Genomic DNA, 23,489 nt, shown 5'->3' on the forward strand with positions numbered 1-23,489 from the left:
AGGGATCAGAAGTCAGGCAAACGTGTAAGGTGGGGTTTCATGTGAAATAGTATCCAATGCTATGCGTAGGAAGTGTCAGACTCCCTCTGAGGATCCGGGGATATTTGGAGGTGGTGCCAGCAGAGCGTTAGGAGTGGAAGGGAGAACTGGCCGCTGCCTTAGTGAAGGAGAGTGTGGTGACCGGGGCCTGTTCAGATCATGGTTCTGCTGTCCCTCTTCAGACCTAACATGCAGGCTCAGGCCCCAGAGTCTCTCACAAACCACAGGGCAATCTCACAAACGAGCATGTCTCTCACCAACCAGGGCATTTTAAAGCAGAGCTGCTTTTGGAGGGTTGGAAGCATCACTCCACAGAGATGGTTTTAAACCACCAGGCTCCACGGGTTGCTTAAGGGGCTTGGAGCAGAAGCTGAAGGCAGCTTGGTGATGGCACACTCCCTGCCTAAGCTATGAGAGAGGAAGGCAGCCCCATGCAGGGATGAAAGCAGTGATAGGGGAAGATCTCTGCTACCTGAGCTGTTAGCTTGAAACCGCTCATGACCTCTGGAATCCCTTTTCCGGAGGCAGTTGTTGGAGCCACAGCAGTGCTCAGCCAGCCTCTGCGAAACAATAGCTCACGAAGGGAATGTTGAGGCTGTCCCGGGATCCCCCAACAAGGCTGCTGCACCAGCCTGGTTCAGAGAGGATCCGAACCTCCCTGCGGCGGGTGCCATTCATAGCACCCCAGGCAGAAAGCTGTCTTGGTGTCAGAACAGGAAGGGAACCTTGGAGACCGTTCTATCACTTCATGCTTTATTCCTGAGAAAACTGAGGTGTGAAGAGGTTATGTTACTTCTCTAAGGTGTTAAAAATGCGTTGAATATAACCGTTTAAGGGACACCCTAGCAAGTTCTCGGGACTGAAAGGCCAGACCCTATAAGAAAGGCTTCTTTTTTTTTCCTTCCAGTGTCTGTGACTTGAGCACATAGACATTTGGATTCAAGACTTAATGCCTGGGTATCATTATTTATTTAATTGGAAGAAAACACAGGGGTCATTTGCCTGTTTAAATGGGTCATATTCCCTGTTGGAAGGCAAAGAGCTTTGGGAAATGTTACATTCTCTAGCCAGCCCCGAAATCAGAAGCAAAAGAGTGATCTTCTCTGGCCCTGCATGTTTCTGACTTGTTTGACAAGCTCTAGTGAGCTACCAGATGTGGAAATTCTTTTCAGCCTGGGATAATTTATTTATCTGTTTATGTATTTTACCAGGAAAGTATCTATTGAGTATCTTGATACTCATTTGCAAGGAGCTCCTGGGGGAACAGTAGCAGTGTATAGTGTTACTCGAATGTTTGATTTCCACCCCCCCCCCACCCCCGCCACGTCCGTCTGCTTTTATTTCAAACCTAAAGAGGGGAGAAATAAAATGCAACTTGTTGCTTCTCCCCTCCTCCGCCTTTCAGAGAGGCCGTTTAAAACATGTGGCAGAAAATGAGCCATGCAGACTTGGCTGGCTGTATGAACCCGGGAATTTATTTTTCCTTTCGTACTTTGATCCTCATTTCCAACCATAAAAATTATTGGTAGCACTGAAGTGTTGAACATTTTTCACCTGAGAGATGTGGAACTCTCTTGGCTAATAATCCTGGTTATAAAGTCAGTCGTTCGCGTGGGGCTGAGAGTTGACTACGAGCAGCCATGTGCTGTTTGGCCCACAAAGTGCTGATCCCTTCCTCTGCTGCCTCTGCACCCCGTAGGTGGCAGCCGCTGGGTAAACGGCTTGGGTGCTAATAAATTATGAGAATTTATCTCTGTTATTTTGTTCACAACTCCACAAGGTGATGGCAGGTAAAGAATCAGGAGAAGACAGCAGAATAGTGTGGAAGGCCCCACTTTTTTTTTTTTCCTTGAGGACTCGAAACCATCTCTGGGTGGGTTTTCCTGCTGTAGAAGCACCAAGAGGAAAAGCACCTACGTTAGAACATGCTGGGTGAGTGTGGTCACACGGGGGACTCGTACGCCAATTGACGTGGTGGGGGCAGAACTTGCGTTTGGGTTGACATCGGAAGCTGGGGTTGGTTCACCCATGTAGGGCCAGGTGACGGATAGGCTAAGAGGTCAGCTGAAAAGTCGAAGGCAGTGAAGAGGTGTTGTAGGTTTGCAAAGACATATATGGTCCAGTCAGTGAGATCACAGGATGAATTGGAGGTGACAGGTTGAAGACAGGAAAAGCCAGTTAGATAATGGTCTTGGTAGCTTAACGTTCACCTGGGTTGAAGAACAAAGGGAGAAGGGAAAGACGGGTGCCTCTAGGGCTCGGATTTGATTGGTGTTGAGGGAGCTTGGCTAGTTGGAGAATTCCAGAGCTGAGCCTGTAGTATCTAACAGTTACATTTTAAATAGAATCAGTTAACTTTAAAGGTCTCTATATATTCATCCAGTGAGAGATGATATATTCTGTGATTCTAAGTAAACCATCCCGCTTTTTCTCTTCTCACTAGAAGAACAGAAAGATGGAAACAACCTATCATAGACTTCATAACAACCCTTTTAAAAAGCTGGTGGGTAACTTCTGAAGAGGAAGAAAGGCTATCTCTGTCCTCCTGGGCGCCCCCTCTGAGCTGCCTGCAGGGTCAGGGCCTCAGACACCGCGTCTTGGGCTGGGTCTCACCGACCTGTGGCTGTGATCCTTCCGACAGGGAATTAACTGCTGTCCTCGCTAGACTTCAGCCCTAGAGTCCTAAATCTGAAATTGTGCTCAAGAGTTGTTGGGAGCCACCTGTCTCATCCTGCCGTGGGCCCTACAACAGGCCCCATGACACCCTGTGGTTTCACCTAGGGCACCAAGAAGCTGGGTTCTTACAGCCCGCATGGATTAAAAACAAAGCCTCCTTAAAGGAGAGCCCAGATGCAGATAACAGCCCGCAGGGGGAACCAGCGCTGCGGGTTCCCGTCCCTCGGCATGTGGTCTGACCCAGAGGCTGCCTGGAGGGACTGGGGGCTCGGGTGTCTCCTGCTCCTCTCTGGATGATGGGCTGTAGCAGCAGCTCCCCGTGGAGCCAGGGCAGGAGTCGGTCCGCATGGCTGCTCAGGCGTCCCAGCGAGCCAGGCCTGTCCCTGTCTGGGACATGGGCAAACTCAAACCTTGCTAGAGCGGTTCTGGATCAGCATTCATTTGTACTGGGTCTGTGCTCAAGCTTTACAATAGCTAGCTCCATTTTGCCAAAGCTGAGCTTTTTTTTTTTTTTTGGAATGTAATTGCTCTACAGTGTTGTGTTACTTTATAATGTTGTGTTAGTTTCTGCTATACAACAACATGAAACAGCCATACAGACACACACACACACGCACACGCACACGCGCACACACACACACACACACACACCCCTCCTAGGAGCCTCCCTCCCACCCACCCCCTCCCACCCCTCTGGGTCCTCATGGAGCAAGAAGCTGAGCTCCCTGTGCTACACAGCAGCTTCCTGCCAGAAAGCTGAGCTCTTTGCAAACCAAAGGCTGTCTGGGACTTGCGGTGACTTCTCCATTTAGAGTCTGAAGAAGCTGGTGACTGGAAGCTGTCTGTGAGCCTTGTGTATTACATCCGAGTGGGTGACAGTTCCCCCCGGAGTCCCTTTCCTGGGCCTGGCCACCCTGCGGGTCAGTAGAGTGTGGACTGTTGAAAGGACATCTGTCTGTCTTTCTCCTTTCCTTTTATTCACGTGAAGAGCTGCCTTTATAGAGATTGTTGTCTCGAGACGAGAGAACAAGCTGGAACGAAAGGACCCGCTGGTGAGGGAGTGACTCGTTCTGTGAGGGTCCCTGCCCACCAGGTTCAGTCAGAGCATCCCTCACAGGAGACCCGAGGAAGACTGGGGTCGGAGGGAGTTGTCCTCCCTAGAGCATGACCTCCCTGGGGTCCTCTCCACATCACTTCAGGCTCCCAGTCTCCAGCCTTGTAGGAGCCCTGAATCCTCTGTTAGGCCTAGGCTGTCTCCAGCCTGCACTGATTTGCACCCAGACTCGTGGGGCCTGGAAAGAGGCTAGTTCTCAAGTGCTGCTGCCCACAAGCTGCTGAAAGCGGACCCCAAGCAGCGGGCCCGGGCCCACGGAGGTGCTGAGAGAAGCTGCCATGAGGTTTGACCTCTCGGAGCTTTCCTAAAGCACCCAGTCCCCATCGGAGAGTAAGTCAAACAAATATTAAGGGAAGGAAATCGAATATGTCTGCTGAACTTTGAAATAACATCTGATGGTTTAAAAAAAAGAAAAAAAGCCCCCAGTTGGGAATTCAAATAGAGTGACACTTTTTCCTTCCCCACTGAGCAGAGTAAAACAGCAGGCCCAGAATTTGTTTGCCTAGCCGTTAATGAAACAGTAAATGGAGGACTCGGGCCCCTTATCCCGAAGAGGAGGGAGGTGCTGCCCGCTGGCACGTCTGACCACCGAAGGGCGTCTCCTCGCAGTCTCCCATCCCACAGAGGTGATTTCATGGTTTTCCGTGGAGCTTTGTGCCGGTGAGGGAAGAGCTCGCTGACCTGTCCACTCCCTGCCCTCTGTGACCGCCCCCCACGCCCCGCTTCACCATCTTTTCTGTCCGCAGCACCAGCAGGCCCACCTGGCTCTGCAGTTCTCTGCCTCAAGAATGAATGCTTGTAATGTGGAATAGTTATTTTAAAGAGGTGTTGGTCCAGGTGATGGTTTAAAGAATGCACACTTTCCCTCCCCCTATTCTGAAGGAGAGAACTGTCACGATACTCCAGCTCTGACAGGATCCATATGTTTGCGGGTTGTTGTTCCAAAACCTGCCTGTTGTCTCTTTGGGATTGATTACAGACCTTGGCTGCCCCAGGAATCCAGAGCTTCAGGATTTGGTTTATGATTTGGGGATAGAGGGAATTTGTCTTGCATGGACTGCTTCTCTGCCTTGATTTTGATGGAGGTGCTTAGAGGAGGTGTGTGGGCAGGACTTGGCATGGGACCAGAGGAAATGAAACCCACCGCAGCTCTCTCAGGAGGGCAGTGCCCGCAGCCCTCCGAGCAGGATTCTGTGGTGGGGTGTCTGAGTGTGAAGCTACACCATTCATCGCCAGTTATAAAGCTGCTTGCAAAGTCAGGACTTTGAGACAGTGGTTGGTGGGTGTCACTGGATTAGACAGAGCAATTCCTGGTTTTGAAAGAAGATAAAGAAAGAAAACTTTAAAAGAATGGAAAATTCCCCTAATCTTAGACATGTCACATCTGGGAGAAGGAATCTCAGGAAAGCAAGGTGGGCCAGTGGGTATGATATATACAGTTCACTTCTCAGATCAGATTTATTTCTCGGTGCTCCAAAATTGGTGTGTACGGTTCACCTTAATCGTGATTATAGCTGCTACTATCTGTTGGCTGCTTTAGAGTAAGAGTTGGCAGCCTTTAAAAGTAAAATTTCTAGGATCCCATCTAGCCTTTGGGTTGGGCTGTAGATTTGAGAGGTGGGGCAGAAGTCCTGAACACATGTGGACACTGCCCCTGGAAAAGGAAGGAAGGGGCTAACTTCTTATAACCAAGGTCACTAATTACATCCACGATATAGATCTGGGGCTGGACTGACAAATTTCCCTTGAGCACGGTCCATCCAGACAGGCTTATCTGCCTGGTTTACTGGTGTATGCCTAGAGTGAGCACGGCCCATCCAGACAGGTCTGTCTGCCTGGTTTGCTGGTGGATGCCTAGAGCTTGACAAATAGTGGGTGCTCAGGAAATACTCATTGACTGAGTGGACTTAATGTGATTGGACATTGAATTTTCTTATTTATAGTTTCCGTGAGTGAAATTATAAGGTGTTTTTTCAAAGTTAAGTGACTCCATATTTTGTATTCAGGGGGAGATACCTGGTCTTCTCTGGGTTAGCAAAGAGTAAAACTTTGTACTAGTTATTTATCTGATTGAGGGAAGTGGAGATTTTAGCTGAACTTTGTAATTTAATAACTTTCTTTTCCTTTCTCCCCTTAAAATTCATGAAGCTTTTTCCTTCTGCCTGCTTTACCACCCCCGACTTAACTCATTTTTTTTGTTTTGTTTTTTGTACTTTTTCCTGGATGCTTACTTTATTTCATCTCCAGTTTTTTAATGTAAATGCCATTAGCTTTTCTAAATAGTAAGCTCCTTAGTAGCAAGAAATATACTTTGTTTTTGTATTCACTCTTTGAAGTGTAATTCAGTCCCTAAAAATAGTTGGGGGCAGCTGATTTTTGCCCAAAGGTGAAAATGCAATTTGGTGGAGGAAAGACAGCTCTGTTACATGATGCTGGACAAACTAGTCATCCATAGGTAAGACTTTAACCTTGACCTAAGCCTGACACCTTATAGAAAAATTAACTGGAAGTGAATCATGGACTTAAATGTAAAACATAAAATTATATTACGTTCGGGAAAAAACTTGAGAAAAATCTTTAGGATCTAGGACTAAACAAAGAGAAGCATGATTCATAAAAGGAAGAGTTGGTAAATTAGACCTCATCAGATTTTAAAACTTTTGCTCTGTGAAAGGCCTTGTGAAGAGGATTAAAAGAGAAGCTGCAGATTGAGATGAAATATTTGCAAACAATATATCTAATAAAGGACTAAGCATCTAGGATATATAACTCTCAGAATTCAGTAGAATAACAGTAGAAGATGAACAGGCCAGTTGGAAAATGGACAAAGGACAGGAGCAGTGATTTCACTAAAGAGGACATGCAGATGGCAAATAAGCCCATGAAAAGATGTTTGACATGCTTAACCATTAAGGAAATGCAGATTAAAATGAGAATTATGTAATACCTGTCAGAATGGCTAAGATTTTTTTTAAAAATAGTGACTACAGATAAAGATGCAGAGAAACCTATTGAAGATGCTGAGAAACTGGATCTCTTGTACATTACTGGTATGAATGTAAAATGGTACAGCCACTGGAAACATAATTTGTGCCACTTCTTATAAAACTAAGCATGCAACTACCATATAACTCTGCAGTTGCACTCTTGGGCATTTATCCCAGAGGCAGTAAAATTTATGCCTCCACAGTGGGCACAATGAATCTTCATAATAGCTTCATTTGTCGTGCCAAAAAATGAATCAGCCCGGATGTCTTTCAGAGAATGAATGCTAACCAACTGTGGTACATCCACACCGTGGAATACCACTCACCAATGAGAAGGAGCAAACTGTTGATACACACAACCACTTAGGTGAATCTCTGGGGAGTTAAACTGAGTGAAAAAAACTAATCCTGAAAGGGTATATATGCTGTGTGGTTCCATTGATACATAGCCTTCTTGAAATTATGAAATTGTAGAGATAGAGAACAGATTAGCAATTGTCGGAGGGAATCTGGATGGGGAGGATCTTTAAAAGGTCGATAGGAGGGACCCTCGGTGCTGACAGTGCTCTCTATCCTGGCTGTATCAGTGTCAATACCGTGTGGTTAAGTCACACTGCAGTTTTGCAAGATGTTACCATTGGGGGAAACTAGGGAAAGATCCGGAGAAGGCGATGGCACCCCACTCCAGCACTCTTGCCTGGAAAATCCCATGGATGGAGGAGCCTGGTGGGTGGCAGTCCATGGGTCGCTAGGAGTTGGACACGCCTGAGAGACTTCACTTGCACTTTTCACTTTCATGCATTGAAGGAAATGACAACCCACTCCAGTGTTCTTGCCTGGAGAATCCCAGGGATGGGGGGCCTGGTGGGCTGCCGTCTCTGGGGTCGCACAGAGTCGGACACAACTGAAGTGACTTAGCAGCAGCAGCAGGGAAAGGTCATACGGGATCTCTCTGCATTATTTCTTACAGCTGCTTTTGAATCCACAATTATCTCAAAATAAAATGTTGAATTGAAAAACCGTGAAAACTCAGTAAGTATCCAAGGGTTAAATGTGTAAATGAATTAATAAATAGGAACACTCAAATCTCTTCATCCCTATACTATGACTTTACTTTGCTGTGGGATTGCTTTTCTAGAACTTCACAGCAGGATTAATATCTCTAAGATAGGTGGAATACCTTTATCTCTTAAGATGGGTGGAATACCTTTATCTCTAAGATGGGTGGAATACCTTTATCTCTAAGATGGGTGGAATACCTTTATCTCTAAGATGGGTGGAATACCTTTATCTCTAAGATGGGTGGAATACCTTTATCTCTAAGATGGGTGGAATACCTTTATCTCTAAGATGGGTGGAATACCTTTATCTCTAAGATGGGTGGAATACCTTTGAATCTTTAAAGAGAAGCTGTTGAGGGCATCATCTGTTTTGATGGTTTGGACTTTATTCTAGTTTTTGCCTTTTGTAGTAAACTGTCCCAAATCATTTTTGGGGACGTAGGTGGGGTCAAAATACATAAGGAATTTAAAAGAGTTCTTCTGCTTCTTGATTCTCCACCAAGATATTACGGAGTTTAGGCACATAAGGAGGGCACTATGGTGGATTAAAGAATCAGTTCAGAACCACATTTATGCTTCAGAGTCAGCCAGGATTATAGTTTGTGGTCAATGCTGTTTCCTTCCTTTGCACAATAAGAAGAAAACAAACCTGGCCAGTTCCACGGTGTCTTCTGTGACAAGTGATCTGAGTCCCCAGGGCAGTGGCTTGAAGTCACGAGAATTTCTTTCTCTTGCTGGATGGAGCTGGTGTCTTTGGTCCCTAGTCAGTCAAAGCGAGCCTCACCAAGATCAACTTGAAATTTTGAAGGCTGCGTAATGGTTATTTACATTAGAAATAGAAACTTAGAGTCTCTGTTTATACCTCTTGCAGGATTTAAAGAGAGTAGCCATTTGGGTTACAATCATTGTTCTCCTTTTGGCTTCATTCAGTAATCCCCTGGGACTAGACTGAGAAACAGTATGACCCCCCCTCAACTGGAGTTGAGGTTATGGAAATAAAAATGATTTCACGTTTAGTGGGCCTTAAGGAGCGCAACATTTGAAAGCCCGTGACCTGACGCTGACCCGTGTCTTCCTCCTCCCATCCCCTCAAACTCATGTCACACCTCCCCTGCCTCTCTCTATTCTCTCTCGAGAGATTCGTTGCCTCACGAAAAATACGGGTTGAGTTTAATCTTCCGTTCAGCTGCTCTTCGCTTGTCCTTCCCTCCTGGCCCCAGAGCCTCTGGGTCCCAGGGTTCCAGTCGGTGCTCCGGGGTCCTGCGTGGCATCTCTCTCTCTTGTTCCGCAGGCTGATGCGAGTTCCTTCTCTCAGTGGGTGAGCCTCTGGCTTTCTCTGCTGAATGGAAACCGTGTTCACAACGAGCCTCGGGCTATCAGAAGACAAGTGCTGAGGGGAGCAGAAGGTCTTGTTGTTTTCCCCGCCGCCTCTCGCTCGCTGTCCTGTTCCCTCCCTGCTCATTCCGCGTGCGTGTGGGACCCTTGACTATCTCTGCCACCAGCTGCAGCCAGCTGAGCACACTGACACCGGTGTGACCTCAGACGCCGTCACCTGACTTCCTTGACCAGTGAGGGTCTGAGCTGGGGAAGAGGAGGTGCTTTTTAGAACCAGGAGAGCGGGCGGCCACAAGACTTCATGAGCAGAGGCTGGACGGGAAGTTAGGCGGGACCACACGGTGTGACCTCGGGACCGCCGCCTCCTCTCCAGCCCTCATTTCCCATCTGTCCAGGGAGAGGATACCAGACCAAGTGACCTCTGCCTTCCCGATGACCCCCGAGGTAGCGTGGATGGGGCTCTGCAGCTTAGACTGCCCATGGGACCTCCATCTGGGGAGAGAAGGGAAAGGTTTACTGGCACACACTCCTCTTACCAGCTGTGGCCAGCCCTGGTCTGGCTCCTTAGCTTCACCACTGCCCCAGGCCTGAAGAAAGGGCTTGAGAGGAATGGTGATCATGTACCCCAGTGCCAGAGCGCTACATCCAGCCGGACTGGGGTGAATAGGGTTGCTGCCAAAACCCAGAAGCCTTCCCATGGTGCTGCTCTTGCCGTTGGCTTATTTTAAGCAGAACCCCACCTTGGGTTGGAAAGGTCTCTGGGGCAGACTGAAGTGATCTAATCTAATAACAGGTAAAGCTTAATACACAATGCAGCATGTACATGTGTTTGTGAAAACCCATCAGCATTAGGGCACTCCAGATGACAGCTTCAGGGCTCACCGGCTCTAGGTGCCCAGCATGAACATTTAATAATGTTGGTGATGGACAGGGAGGCCTAGCATGCTGTGATTCACGGGGTCGCAAAGAGTTGGACACGACTGAGCGACTGAACTGAACTGAACAACCACCCTTGACGAAAACTACCATCCACCATTGTAATCAAAAGCATGAGCTGAAAACAAGGCCAGTCAGTCCCTCCATCCTACTTCATTTCAGGACATTCCAAATATAAAAGGTGAGCTTTGTTCCCAGAGGGCTGAGAGTGAGTCCAATAACCGGCTCCTCTGTAGAAACCAGCTAGAAATTGGAACCCCGGCAGCCTCCCCCTCTCCCATCTGGGGAGCACGCAAGACAAGCCCGACGGGAAGGATGGCCACTAATTCCGAGGCGTTTGCGCATCGGGTTCCTTGCAGCGCTGCCCTGACTCACCTGCGCACGTGGCCGCAGGGTGAGGGCTGGGTCATAGCGTTCTATTCTGCTTTGATGGTCAGGGACTGACGCAATCGAGGGGATGTATGCAAGGAGAGGAATGAATCCTAGCCCCGTTTGGGGTACCTTGGGCCCACCGTCCCCCGTTTCCCTCACCACTTCTTAGTCCGTCTCTTGGTTCACGAGTCCCAGTTCATGTGGCATTCTTCTCAGGCAGTGGCAGTATCCTGTGGAGCTCTGCCTTTGAAAGTATGATGACTGCAGTGGCCACTTCAGAGGGTCCCTTTCCCCCTGGAGCTAACCCGTGAGCTCATCAGACATCCCAGATGGGCGCCACCTGTTGTTATACCTTCCCCACCCCCTCACTCCCCCCCCACCCCCGACACCTAGTCTGTTTCCTGAATCTGACTGTGGTTAGCACACACCCTAAGTTTAAAATGCACTTGCTTAGCTGGCTTAGAATATAGTGCATTGTCCTCTTTTCAGGAACATTTATTGGGTACCTGTATGTGTATGGCATTTTAAAACCAAAGTTAAATAATGCAGACCAGCAACTGATCACAGTTGCTGAATTAGTTTCCTTGGAAATAGGTTAGTGGGGAAGAATATATAAGAATTTAGGCCTGAAAGTGCATTAGAGGTCCTTTAACCCAACCCCTCATTTTGCAGAGGGCAGAGAGGAATCAGGGCAACTTGAATAGGTCTGGGGCACAACTTGTCCATGGCAGAACTGTTCCTAGGTATACGTTAACCATGTCCCGTGGTGCACTTTCTATAGGCATCAGTCAGGGCTACCTCCTTTGCCTTTTAAACAAAGGTAGAAGATCTTAGTTTTATCCTCTAGGAGTGGGAAGCCACAAAAGACGTCAGGAAGCTTACAAAAGAAAAAATATATATAAGTAGGTAACTCTGAAAATAGACACAGGAGCACAGCTGGCAGTCCAAAGAGGAGGAGATTTCCATAATCCAAGTAAGAAGTGGTTGGGACCAAGATTATAAAAATTAGAATGGAAGGAAATAGGATGGTATTATGTTGTTACCGTCTTTGTTGGAATAGTGATATAGAAAGTGAAAAGTGAAAGTGAAGTCGCTCAGTCGTGTCCAACTCTTTGCAACCCCATGGACTGTAGCCTACCAGGCTCCTCCCTCCATGGGATTTTCCAGGCAAGGATACTGGAGTGGGTTGCCATTTCCTTCTCCAGGAGATCTCCCCAACCCAGGGATTGAAAGCCGGGACTCCTGCATTGTAGGCAGACGCTTTACCATCTGAGCCACCAGGGAAGCCATCTTTGTTGGAATAGTGATATAGAAGTGAAGTCTCTCAGTTGTGTCCGATTCTTAGCGACCCCATAGACTGTAGCGTACCAGGCTCCTCTGTCCATGGGATTTTCCAGGCAACAGTACTGGAGTGGATTGCCATTTCCTTCTCCAGGGGATCTTCCCAACCCAGGGCTCGAACCCAGGTCTCAGCCCCAAATATAAGGACTCTTTGGATTTCCCTAGTGGCTCAGATGGTAAAGAATCTTTCTGCAGTGCACAAGACCAGGTTTAGTCCCTAGGTCGGGAAGATCCCCTGGAGAAGGAAATGGCAACCCACTCCAGTATTCTTGCCTGGGGAATCCCATGGACAGAGGAGCCTGGAAGACTACAGTCCATGAGTCACAAAGAGTAGGACACAACTGAGCAACACACACATGCGTGCACACACACATGCGCGTGCGTGTGCACACACACACACACACACACACACACACACACACACGGACTGTTTGGATCACTGCCAAGCCCCTGATCGAGGTGTGGGTTTTGTTTTAACAGACATGGGCCTCTGTCTTCAAAGATGTGTGCAATTTAAAATAGATGACACTGTACACAAAAGATGTTGATAATACAGGCAAGCAATTGAATGATGGCTTTGTGACTTGAACATATTAATAGCTCTGGGAGCACTATTACTCCAACTATCGGGATGTAATGTGAAGTTTCAAATGCCTGCACTACAATATATAAAGGCATCTGTTAGTAATGACAAAAGGCTAACCCCAGAGCATTTCCCTGAAGTCAAAAGAAAAAAAGTGGAATTAGGGCGGGAGGTGGGGAGCGATGAGGGAAAGGGGGTCGAAGTCAGGTTCCCGCTCTTCTGGCTGGGAAAATGCTTTACTGTATACCTAATCGGGCTTCGTACTACACCCGGGCTCTGCGAGAAAGGGCCCGTCCCCTTCCGTTCTGCTCCGTTTTGATCCTGCAGTCAGCTGCAGAGTTATAGATGAAGTGACAAGGATGGTATCTTGATTGCATCCAGCTGCCTGGAGTAAGTCAAGGGCAGAGAGGCCCCGCCTGAGGAGCCGCGCTCGCCGAAGCCTCCAAAGGCGTCTGAGAGCCAGGACACCTCCGATGCTTTCAGAGCGGCGGCGTTCAGCGTTCTGTGACCCAGTGTCACTAAATTAAGTTTCCCCAGAGAGAAGCCTGGTAAGTGGCTTGAGCTCACAGGAAGAGGACTGAAATCAAAACAGCCTTCGACCCTAAAACTGAGCCCGTGTTGTTATCATTGTTGTCAACTGGGGGCTTGAAAAGAAGAACCCCTTGGGAAGGTGATTTCACCTTCCTCCCCATGGATTAGAGAGCTGTGCTGTGCCTAGTCGCTCAGTCGTGTCTGACTCTTGTGACCCCATGGACTGTAGCCCGCCAGCCTCCTCTGTCCATGGGGATTCTCCAGGCAAGAATGCTGGAGTGGGTAGCCTGTCCCTTCCCCAGGGGATCTTCCCAACCCAGGGGTCGAACCCAGGTCTCCTGCATTGCAGGCGGATTCTTACCAACTGAGCTACCAGGGAAGCCCCAGATTAGAGTTGACTCAAATACACATGGGTGGGGGGAGATGGGATTCAGCTTCCATCCAACAGAGGTGCCAACAGAATGGATGCCCCCTGCCCTACCCCTTCTCCTCTGCCTTGCCCATCGCTGGTGCTGAGTGCAGTTGCTTGTGCCCATAGCCCTCCAGAAATCTCTTTCATCCCATTGAGATGAATTGCTGATGGTGGTTGTGATGTGGCTTGAACAGGCAGGTGCTCAGTGCTAAGCAGAGAAACCTGTCCGTGCACTTTGGGTCTACCCCGGCCTGCAGGGCCAGATAGAAGTTAGGACCCACAGCCTGTGTTGTGGCTCCGTAATAGTATTATATTATTTTAATCTGCTGAAATACAAACCCCAGAGTAGAGAGAACACAGCCGCAGCATTATACATCTGAAGAAGTGTTTGACACGGATTCATTTGTCTGCAGCTATTATGATGATGCCTGTGGCCGATTAGCTCTGTTGATTACAACATGGTGTTCATGAGGCCAAGGCTGTGGGTTGGAGAGGCCTGTTAGGTGAGCTGGTTCCACACAAAGGAAACCTCTTTCTGCCATGCCAGACCACTTTCAAGACCCCAGTCAGACATCCGATGAAAGCAGATAAATGATCACAAAGACTGGGCAAGAGAGTGTAATGACTCAGCAAAGGTCCCTTACCCACTCCTGGAAAAGCGGTTTAAAACGTGCTTTAGCGATGGTGAGTTGTTACTGTGGTCTTCTCACACAAAGGCTATCACATTATTATGAATGATGACTGGTGATCAGTACTGTTGCAGGCCTCCTTTCAGAATGAAGAAGTATACTAGCTCTGGCTGTGAAGAAAACAGGAAGGGGCTTTGGTCCCCTTCTTTCCTGCTCAGCTTTTTCCTGCCGAGGTTTTGCCTGTCCGTCCATGCCTTCAGCAGGTGTGCGTGGAAGGCTGTCATGCGCTTTGTACTTGGAATGCCACCGTGAACCTCTGTCCTCATGGAGTTTAAACTCTGTGGGAAGAAAAGAGATAATAAAGAAAAGTACACGATGAGTAACCAGTGCAGTTTCGTGAAATGGAGGTTTGATAAAGAAAAGCATGGAGTGAGGGGTGTGATGAAGAGTGGCTGGTCAGGGGATGGCGTTTACCTTGGAGGGGAGGGTCTGGAAAGGCCTCTCAGAGTAGGTGATAGTTAACTAGAGACCTGACGGATGAGCAGGAACCAGCCTTTTGAAGAGCTAGGGGAACAGCCCATGAGGTAGCAGGTACAGAGGCCGTAAGAACGTGGTAAGAGAGAGGCTGGAGGGAGGGAGGCCGTTTAGAACATGCTGAGGAATTTGCGCATTATTCTTAGGAGGAAGCCATCTTTTGTTTTGTTTTATTGGTGGAGCATTTTTTAACGATCTTGTCGGAGGGGATGTTATGGATTGAACATGCCTAAAAAAGGTATTCCCTTTCTTACCTTTCACCAAAAGACTTCCCTAGTGGCTCAGACAGTAAAGCATCTGCCTACACTGTGGGAGATCCGGGTTCGATCCCTGGATGAGGAAGATCCTCTGGAGAAGGAAATGGCAACCCACTCCAGTACTCTTGCCTAGAAAACCCCACGGAAGGAGGAGCCTGGTAGGCTACAGTCCATGGGGTTGCAAAGAGTCAGACACGACTGAGCGACTTCACTTCTTCACTTCAAAAATGGGTATGCTGAAATCCTAATCCTTAGTCACCTTATTGGAAATAGGGTCTTTTCAGAGGTAACCAAGTTAAAGTGAGATTGTTAGGGTGGGCCCTAATCCAGTTTATCTGGAATCCTTATAAAAAGGAGAAATTCAGACACAAAGGCACACACTCAGAGAAGAAGTCCACGTGAAGACAGAGGTTTGGAGTGGTGTGTCTGCAAGCCAAGGAATGCCAGAGATTTTCAGCCACCCACCAGGAAGGAGCTGGGGGAGGCAGGCAGGATCCTTTCCCTGGGTGAGATCGCCCCACCAGCACTCTGGCTTCTGATTTCTAGATTTCTGCTGTTTTAAGCCCACCCACTTTATGTTTTAAAGCAGCCCTGTGCTCAGTTGCTCAGTCGTGTCCGACTCCTTGCGACCCCAAGGACTGTAGCCCACCAGGCTCCTCTGTCCATGGAATTTTCCAGTCAAGAATACTGGAGGGGGTTGCCATTTCCTACTTCAGGGGATCTTCCTGACCCAGGAATCGAACCTGCATCTCTTGCGTCTCCTGCATTGGCAGGTGGATTCTTTACCACTGTGCCACCTGAAAAGTGCAGGAGGGCGGGGGTCCTAGCATGCCAACTTTGGGAAAGCAGTGGCGTATCCTCCCTGGGGGGGCAAGCCTCTGGTTGCGGTAGCACGTATGACCATATGACTTAGATACATGTGGGTAAATATATAATGAATATATATATAAATTAATAGGATGGCACCCACTGGTTGAATCACCCTGTAAAGCATACCCTACTCTTCTTTTAGGAATGGTCCTTTTAGGGATGCTCTGTAAATGATGGTTTGGAAGGGCAGGGGTGGGAGCAAACAAGTTGGAAGCCTGTTGCAGTAATCCAGGAATCCACAGTAATCTGGTAATGATGGTGGTTTGAGCTGGGGACAGTGTAACAGAAGCAGTAGGAAGGCATCAGAAGTAGAGTCAGCAGCACCTGCTAGAGGGCTGGGTGTGGGGAACGAGGAAATAAGGAGGAAAGGCTGGCTCAGACAATTTACTGAGACAGGAAAGACTGAGAGGATGGCTTTTCCCAGGCTGTGGCATCAAGAGTCATGCTTCGGACATGTTGAGTTTGAGGTGCCTGTTGTTAATCCAGCTGAAGGTATTAAGTAAGTAGTTGGTTGTATCAGAAACATTCAGGGCCAGACCTGCATTTAGAGGTCATCAGAGTCTCAGTTCAGTCCAGTTCAGTCGCTCAGTCGTGTCCAACTCTGCAACCCCATGAATCGCAGCATGCCAGGCCTCCCTGTCCATCACCAATTCCCGGAGTTCACTCAAACTCATGTCCATCGAGTTGGTAATGCCATCCAGCCATCTCATCCTCTGTCGTCCCCTTCTCCAGATGGTATTTAAAAAGACTGAAGCTAGATGTTGCTTGTGGGGAAAGTTTAAGAGGGCATAGCTCTCCAGGACTAGGCCCTCGGGAACTCCGCTGTGTAGAGGTCTGGGCGAGGATGAGGACTCAGTGGTGCTGAGCAGAGGCCCCAGGACAGCTGGTAAATTGTCAGTATTCACTAATGGTTAGTAGTTTAAAGGCTAAGGAAATTGTATGGAAGTACATGGATGAAAGTATTGGATGTACCCCACCCTTGTATACCAATTCTGTTTAACAAAACTATATCTCAGAGCCTTTCCAAACGTGGAAATCAAATTTTTATTTTCGGTATGTTATAGTTCATAAAATCAGGCAATGTCTCTATACCTAAGGCTTCCAAAAGATCATAAAAAATGTCTTTGTGCTCCAGATAGATTTTTTTTTTCTTTTTCAGAAGCAGAGACTTTGTAAGTTTCCACAATCATCAAAATTTACCATAAATCACGGTTTCATTTATGCTTCATTTGTGCGTTCATTAACAGTGGAGCCTATTTCACTAATCGCCTGTTGAGAGATTATATACCTTGGCGCAATTCAAGAAGCTATTATTCTACATTACTTGAAATTTCCGAATACAAACCTGAAAGTTTTAGAGGAAATTAGAATGAACATTTATCTCTGAATACTGGCTGAAGAACTAGCACCTGTTGGATCGAATTTCTTCAGAAGCCCGTTCTGCTCTTAGTTTGTGAGGATTTGAATGCAGGGATTCTGTCGTTTAAAGAGCTGAGCGCCGTGCTTGCTTATTGTCTGAACTGAGAATTGATTGCTGATGTGTTTCTGTCCTCAGGTCTGGCGAGAATTTCCTGACCGGTTGGTGGGTTACCCGGGTCGCCTGCATCTCTGGGACCACGAGATGAATAAGTGGAAGTATGAGTCTGAGTGGACCAATGAGGTGTCCATGGTGCTCACAGGGGCAGCCTTTTATCACAAGGTCAGGTGGGGACAAGCTTGAAGCAAGTGGGGCTGAACTGACAAACACAAGAGTATGATACTCATTTCATTTCGCCCAAACTAATTTTCGCCAAGTTTAGGAAAAATGTTCTATTCAGAGAGCTTAGAAAGGCCATGTTTTGTGATATTAAAAAAATAATAATAAAGTTATTTTTCTAATTATTAAAGTATAATTGCTCAAATATGGAGCAAATTTATTGTATAAGAAAAAAATCACTTAAAGTTCTATCATAGGACTAATGGTAGATAAACTATTGGGTTGGCCAAAAAGCCCATTCATATTTTTCTGTAAATCTTATGGAAAATAATGAATGAACTTTTTAGCCAACGCAGTATTACTATTATTTAGGTGTTTTTTCCAATTTGTCTTTTTTATTTACTGATTCACACATATGGTCATAAATATTCTCATCAACTTTTGTGCATGTATTGTGAGTTTTTTCCTTATGTCATTAACATTTCTTTATAAACAACCTCTACTTAACATAATTGCTAATATACCATTATATTAATATTCCATAGATCATAGACAGCTGTTTCTATGTTATTGGATATTTCAGTTCCGTTCAGTCACTCAGTCATGTCTGACTCTTTGCTACCCCATGAATCACAGCACACCAGGCCTCCCTGTCCATCACCAACTCCCGGATATTTAGGTTATATCTAATTTTTTTGCTAGATAATACTTTGTATCAAATGCTTAAATAATGATCAGTATCCATTTTCATAACTGCCTATACTTATGATCTTTATGATAGATTCCTAGAAGAATTATGAACATTTTGGGGAAGCTTTGTTATATATATATTCGTTGGTTCTCAGTATCGTTTGTGCCAATTTACATTCTCACCAGCAAAATATAAAAGTGTCGTATCATACTCTTTCTTGCATGAAATAAATTTTTTAAAAAATCAAACTTAGCTATTTTGCTAAGTAAAAATTGATTTTATTGATTTCACTTTGATCACTTGGGGTCTGAAATTCCTTTTGGGTATTTAGCCTTTTGTATTCCTTCTGAGAATTGTCGCTTTATGTTTTTGACTCTTTTTTATTAAAGGGAGAGATTGAAGGGTATACATTGGGCTTTAGAATATTATGCTTGGTGGTGGAGTGCTCCCTGGGAGTGTGTGGCTTAATGAAACAGTAATGACTTGTCAGTTGTCAGCAGTGGCATAAGGAACTGATGTCAGGAGAAAGATGTGTTCAGCCCAGTGCAATTAAGTTGACTTCACTGTATTTATATCAGCTGCTTGTTGTGATCTCAGCATTGCTGCCCTCATATTTTTCAGGGCTCTCGATCCAGAAATGAGTTTTTTTTTTTTCTTATCAAAGCATAAGTAAATATATAAGGTTTATAATTCTTGGGGCTATGATAGACTGCAGATGTATTTCTGTATTATACCACAAATTTCTCTATTATTTCATACATGTAGGTTATGGTCGTTTTGGAATTGCCTCATTTTTGTTTTACTTTAACAAAGGACATGTCTGCAGTGTCCGTCCACCATCGATATGTCTCTGTTGCTATCTGCAGTCCGTGGGAAGAAGATAAGAAACGGTGGCGCACTGTGACTCAGAGGGAAGGAATCAGTAAAGCTCAGGGTGTAGTGTGTCTCTGAACGATGTTTGTTAAACACATCCGTTCATCAGTCCAAAGGGCCTGCACCTTACAGGGACTTCATACTGTGCTTATGTTCCTCTGCTTACAGTAGGTGATTCTTTGAAAAATGACAGTGTTAAAGACAGTTGGTCACCTGACCACAAGCATCTTAATACTTCCCTTGGCCTTTGTATTGATCCAACATTGTGACTCGTCTTACGAGAGAAAGCTTGTCTCCCTGCCATGGCTCAGTTGCTCTTTGTCTATCAGCCACAGGGAACTGCTGTTTGAACGTGTCTCCTCTTTTGTCTCACTTGGCAGTATTTTAATTACCTGTATACCTACAAGATGCCTGGGGACATCAAGAACTGGGTGGATGCTCATATGAACTGTGAAGACATTGCCATGAATTTCCTGGTGGCTAACGTCACAGGGAAAGCTGTCATCAAGGTAGGAGGCATCTGTGGCCAGCTCTGGGGCACATCTTGGGCAGCTTTCTGAGTCTCCACAGTGTTCATAGCTATAAATGAAGACTTGGAATAGATAAACTTTCAGCTGCCTTCTAGCTTTAAGATTCTCTGATGGATGTTTGACATTGTGAAATTGAAGCTCGGCATATTTTCTTTTGTTATATAAAGTTTCTTAAGTTATAGTTTTTTAACTGCCAGCATCAGAAAGAAAGTCTATAATGGTTAATCTACAAATTGTGTTTGTTTTAAAACTGTAATTTTATTCTCAACACTGATTTGTAATCTAGTTCTTCTAAAGAATGCAATTACGTCTTTCTTAAGGTAGCTGATTTTTTTCCAATAAATGTTGAGAAGATAGTATACTTTGTACAATTATACCGGTAGTTGTCGTAAACGGTGTTTTAAGACACTGATTACCAATTTTTAAAAGTACCTTTCCCATAGCATATTAAAAGCGGAGAGTATGTAAAGATCATGTGGGGATCTTTGTTTCTATAATAGATGTCTATTCCTGAAATGTAGGTCTTGCCCAAATCAGGTCCCTAGAAATGTAGAGAGAGCACACTTCTTTATATCAGTGGAGTCATCTTGACCTGTTTTTCTTTCTGGATTAGAATTCCACATGTGAAAATGGCCAATGCTTCTAGGCCAGAATCCTACACTGGAAGCTTATATTGGAAACGTGGTGTGACATTCCAGAATGATTCCTCATGCTATTAATATTGATGAGAGAAGCCAGATTAAGCCAGTGACTAAGAAAAGAGGAAAAGTCACTGTCCAGACTTGATCCAGTCTTTACGGTATCCCTCTGCTCTTTAAATAGCTCAGTGAACAACTCACTGCAGGGACAATTAAAGAATATAAATTGCAGAACTAGTTTTATTTATTTATTTTTTAATTTTTATTTTTCCTTTATTTTGCTTTACAATACTGCATTGGTTTTGCCATACATTGACATGAATCCACCATGGGTGTACATGAGTTGCCAATCCTGAACCCCCCTCCCACCCTATATCATCTCTCTGGATCATCCCCATGCACCAGCCCCAGGCATCCTGTATCCTGCATCGAACATAGACTGGCGATTCGTTTCTTACATGATAGTATACATGTTTCAATGCCATTCTCCCAAATCATCCCACCCTCTCCCTCTCCCAGAGTCCAAAAGTCCGTTCTATACATCTGTGTCTTTTTTGCTGTCTCGCATACAGGGTCATCATTACCATCTTTCTAAATTCCATATATATGTGTTAGTATACTGTATTGGTGTTTTTCTTTCTGGCTTACTTCACTCTGTATAATAGGCTCCAGTTTCATCCACCTCATTAGAACTGAAAGAACTCCTCTTATCTCCAGATTCATTTTTTGACATTCTTCAAGACATTCTTTAGCTGTGCCTTCTTACTCTGGACAGTAATTCCTCAAGTCTGTATACTTCTCAGCCGGGTCTCAGTAATCTAGCTTTCTTCCCCACCCACCCTCAACTGTCTACTTATCTTCACTGGGTTACGGTAGCAGCCTCCCCTGAGTTTGCTAGAAAAATATTCGAAGTTTGAGGTGTGGGGAAGGTGGTGGGGAGAGTCAGGGAAAAGGATTCAGAGGGCAGAGGACCACTGGATTTTTTCCTGACTCAAAGGGGTTGCAAATAACGTGACGTCTTCAAGAGCATGGTGCCGCCCGTAGCTTTTGCCATTAGCTGGAAGAAGGAGAAAGAGCGCCTGTTGGAACTAAGGTTACGGTGAAAGTTATGGGAAGCTGTATTTCATCGCCCTTATGGCTGTAAGAACAAATGGTGTTTATACAAGGACCTTGGCAGTGAGAAAACAGTCATTAAACAGGAATTAAGGAGCTTGTCATCACCACTTCTTTCCAGTTACAGAAGGCAAAAGCCCTCCAAGCCTGTTTTATTGGGCCCTTGTGAGTTCTGCCGTTGGCCGAGCCAGACAGAATTGAATGGAGGAGCGGTGAGGTGTGTGTGTGTGTGTGTGTGTGTGTGTGTGTGTGTGTGTGTGTGTGTGTGCACGCGTGTACATGTGGAGAGGGAGCAGGCATCTCAGCTTACAGAACAGAAGCATGCAGAGTGGTGTCGCAAGCATGGTTTTATTGTCCTTAGCACTGACAGCCGGGTATATTTTTGTGCTCCTCTGGCAGGTAACACCACGAAAGAAATTCAAGTGTCCTGAATGCACAGCCATCGATGGGCTTTCGCTTGACCAGACACACATGGTGGAGAGGTGAGTGGGCCTCTAGACAAAAGTCTGCCCTGGCCTCTGATCCCATTTCCTGCTGTGGGCCTGTTTATGGGACTTCGTTGCAGATATAAGGACAGCAGCTGGTAGCCATAGTCACCTCCTTTTGCACGTGGGAATTGGGTTAGTTCAAGCCCAGGTCACCCAAAGAATTAATTTGGAATGCTACTCACTCAATTTGTAATGGCTGGAAGGGTCTTAAAAATATAGCTGGCCTTAAGCTCCAGAAGCCAGATTCTCCATGTGGACTAAACAGTTAACCATCCACAGTCACTCAAGTGGAAGTGAGCTAATTCCGAGGAAATCCTGGATTGTTTTTCAGGGTAGTATCTCCGCGTTACAGTAAAAGTTCTATTAGAGAGAATTATTAAACCAAACCCACCAGAGGCCAGATTACCTTTGTGGACACACTAAAACACCTACCAAAAGCAGAATTGAAAGCACAGCTCTTTACATTTCAGAGAGCGAAGCAGGGCAGCTCTGAAAAACCTGCTTTATACTAATTCAGTCACTTAGCCAGTAAGCACCCATCTGTGTGGATGTAATACAGGGCCTTGTAGGTGAGTATGAAGGAAGTGGGAGATGTCTGTCTTCCCTCAAGACCGTCTCACTTGTGTCCCAAAGGCCCCAAGCTTCAAATCTCCTGAATCGAACCTAATTCTTCCAAAAGGCAGCCTCTTACATAAGACAGCGAGCTCTGACAACCAATGGCATTTTTGTCAAGGGACCAGAATGCATTCAGAGAATGTTGTGGTAGCTGTCAGGGTGAGATATCTAGCTCAGGTCTCCCTTGGTCTTGTATGCGTCTGCATGCAGCACTCATTTCTGAACCCTATCAGCTGCATCAGAGTCCTTCAAGCCTGGAGGACGTTGTACAGGGGACTGTTTCAGTTGGCCTGGACCCTTCTATAATGCTTTACTCCTTCTTACGCTTACTTCTTATTCTTACTCTCTAAATAATCTCTTTCATATGTAAATATCTTACCCAAATGACTTTTACCAACTGTCGATATGAAATAATATATTATTGTGACTTTGAAATATCTGTCACTGGTATCAAGTTATCACCTAGTCAAGGACAGTGACATTCCTGACACAGCTCATTTGGAAGAGACCCCAATTATAGTTCTATTAGAGCACATGAAATTGTTACTTAAACCTACGCCCATTCTATGTTGAGAATTTCATAGCATTAAACAATTAGTTTTCGATTGGGCTGAGTTACATGTTGGGGTTTTATGGTCTAAGAAGAATTGTATTTAGAAAATTTCACCCAATACTGGCCTTAAAGTTCATGTTAAAGCTGAAAAACTGAGATGATAACAAATGCAATGAGAAAGATCTAAGTTAGGTATAATTATTATTAAACACTGAAGAAAGTAACTAAGGGAAGTGTGGAAGCTTCCTCTCAGGAAAAGGGTTTTGAAAATAAAATAGGCACTGCCCAGATGTTGGTAGGCTTGATTTTATCAGATTTTTATAATTAACAACAGTAGATAAAACACATGTGTATGTGTGTATTGAACCTAGTCCGAAGCTATGTGCGATAAGTCAAAGGAAGGCTCAGAATGTTGTAACTGGTCAGAGGAAAGAAAAGTGACTTCTTACTAGGTCAGTTATTATGAATGATTTTGTAAGAGGTGGCACTTGAAGTGAGCCTTCAAAGATTGCTAGGATTCCAGCTCCAGGCAAGAAGAGGAGATCCTCAGCAGGGGAAACTGGATGGCCCAAGGTGCATTTGGCAAGCAGTCAAGATATCCAGTTTTGCTAGAGC

At 45.7% G+C, this 23,489-nt stretch overlaps 1 protein-coding gene across 3 annotated transcripts in view; it reads left to right on the forward strand.

The window, feature by feature from the left end:
- The window catches only part of EXT2 (exostosin glycosyltransferase 2), a 146,022-nt gene that overhangs the window by 117,390 nt on the left and 5,143 nt on the right, over nt 1-23,489 (forward strand). For all 3 annotated transcript variants that reach the window (XM_052652388.1, XM_052652387.1, XM_052652389.1), the window contains 3 exons: nt 17,233-17,376; nt 19,318-19,446; nt 21,618-21,700. In XM_052652388.1, the coding sequence (XP_052508348.1) occupies nt 17,233-17,376; nt 19,318-19,446; nt 21,618-21,700 (356 nt within the window). The remainder of the gene's footprint in view (nt 1-17,232; nt 17,377-19,317; nt 19,447-21,617; nt 21,701-23,489) is intronic.

Source organism: Budorcas taxicolor, chromosome 15 (assembly GCF_023091745.1).
Source record: "Budorcas taxicolor isolate Tak-1 chromosome 15, Takin1.1, whole genome shotgun sequence".
Lineage (NCBI taxonomy): Eukaryota > Metazoa > Chordata > Mammalia > Artiodactyla > Bovidae > Budorcas > Budorcas taxicolor.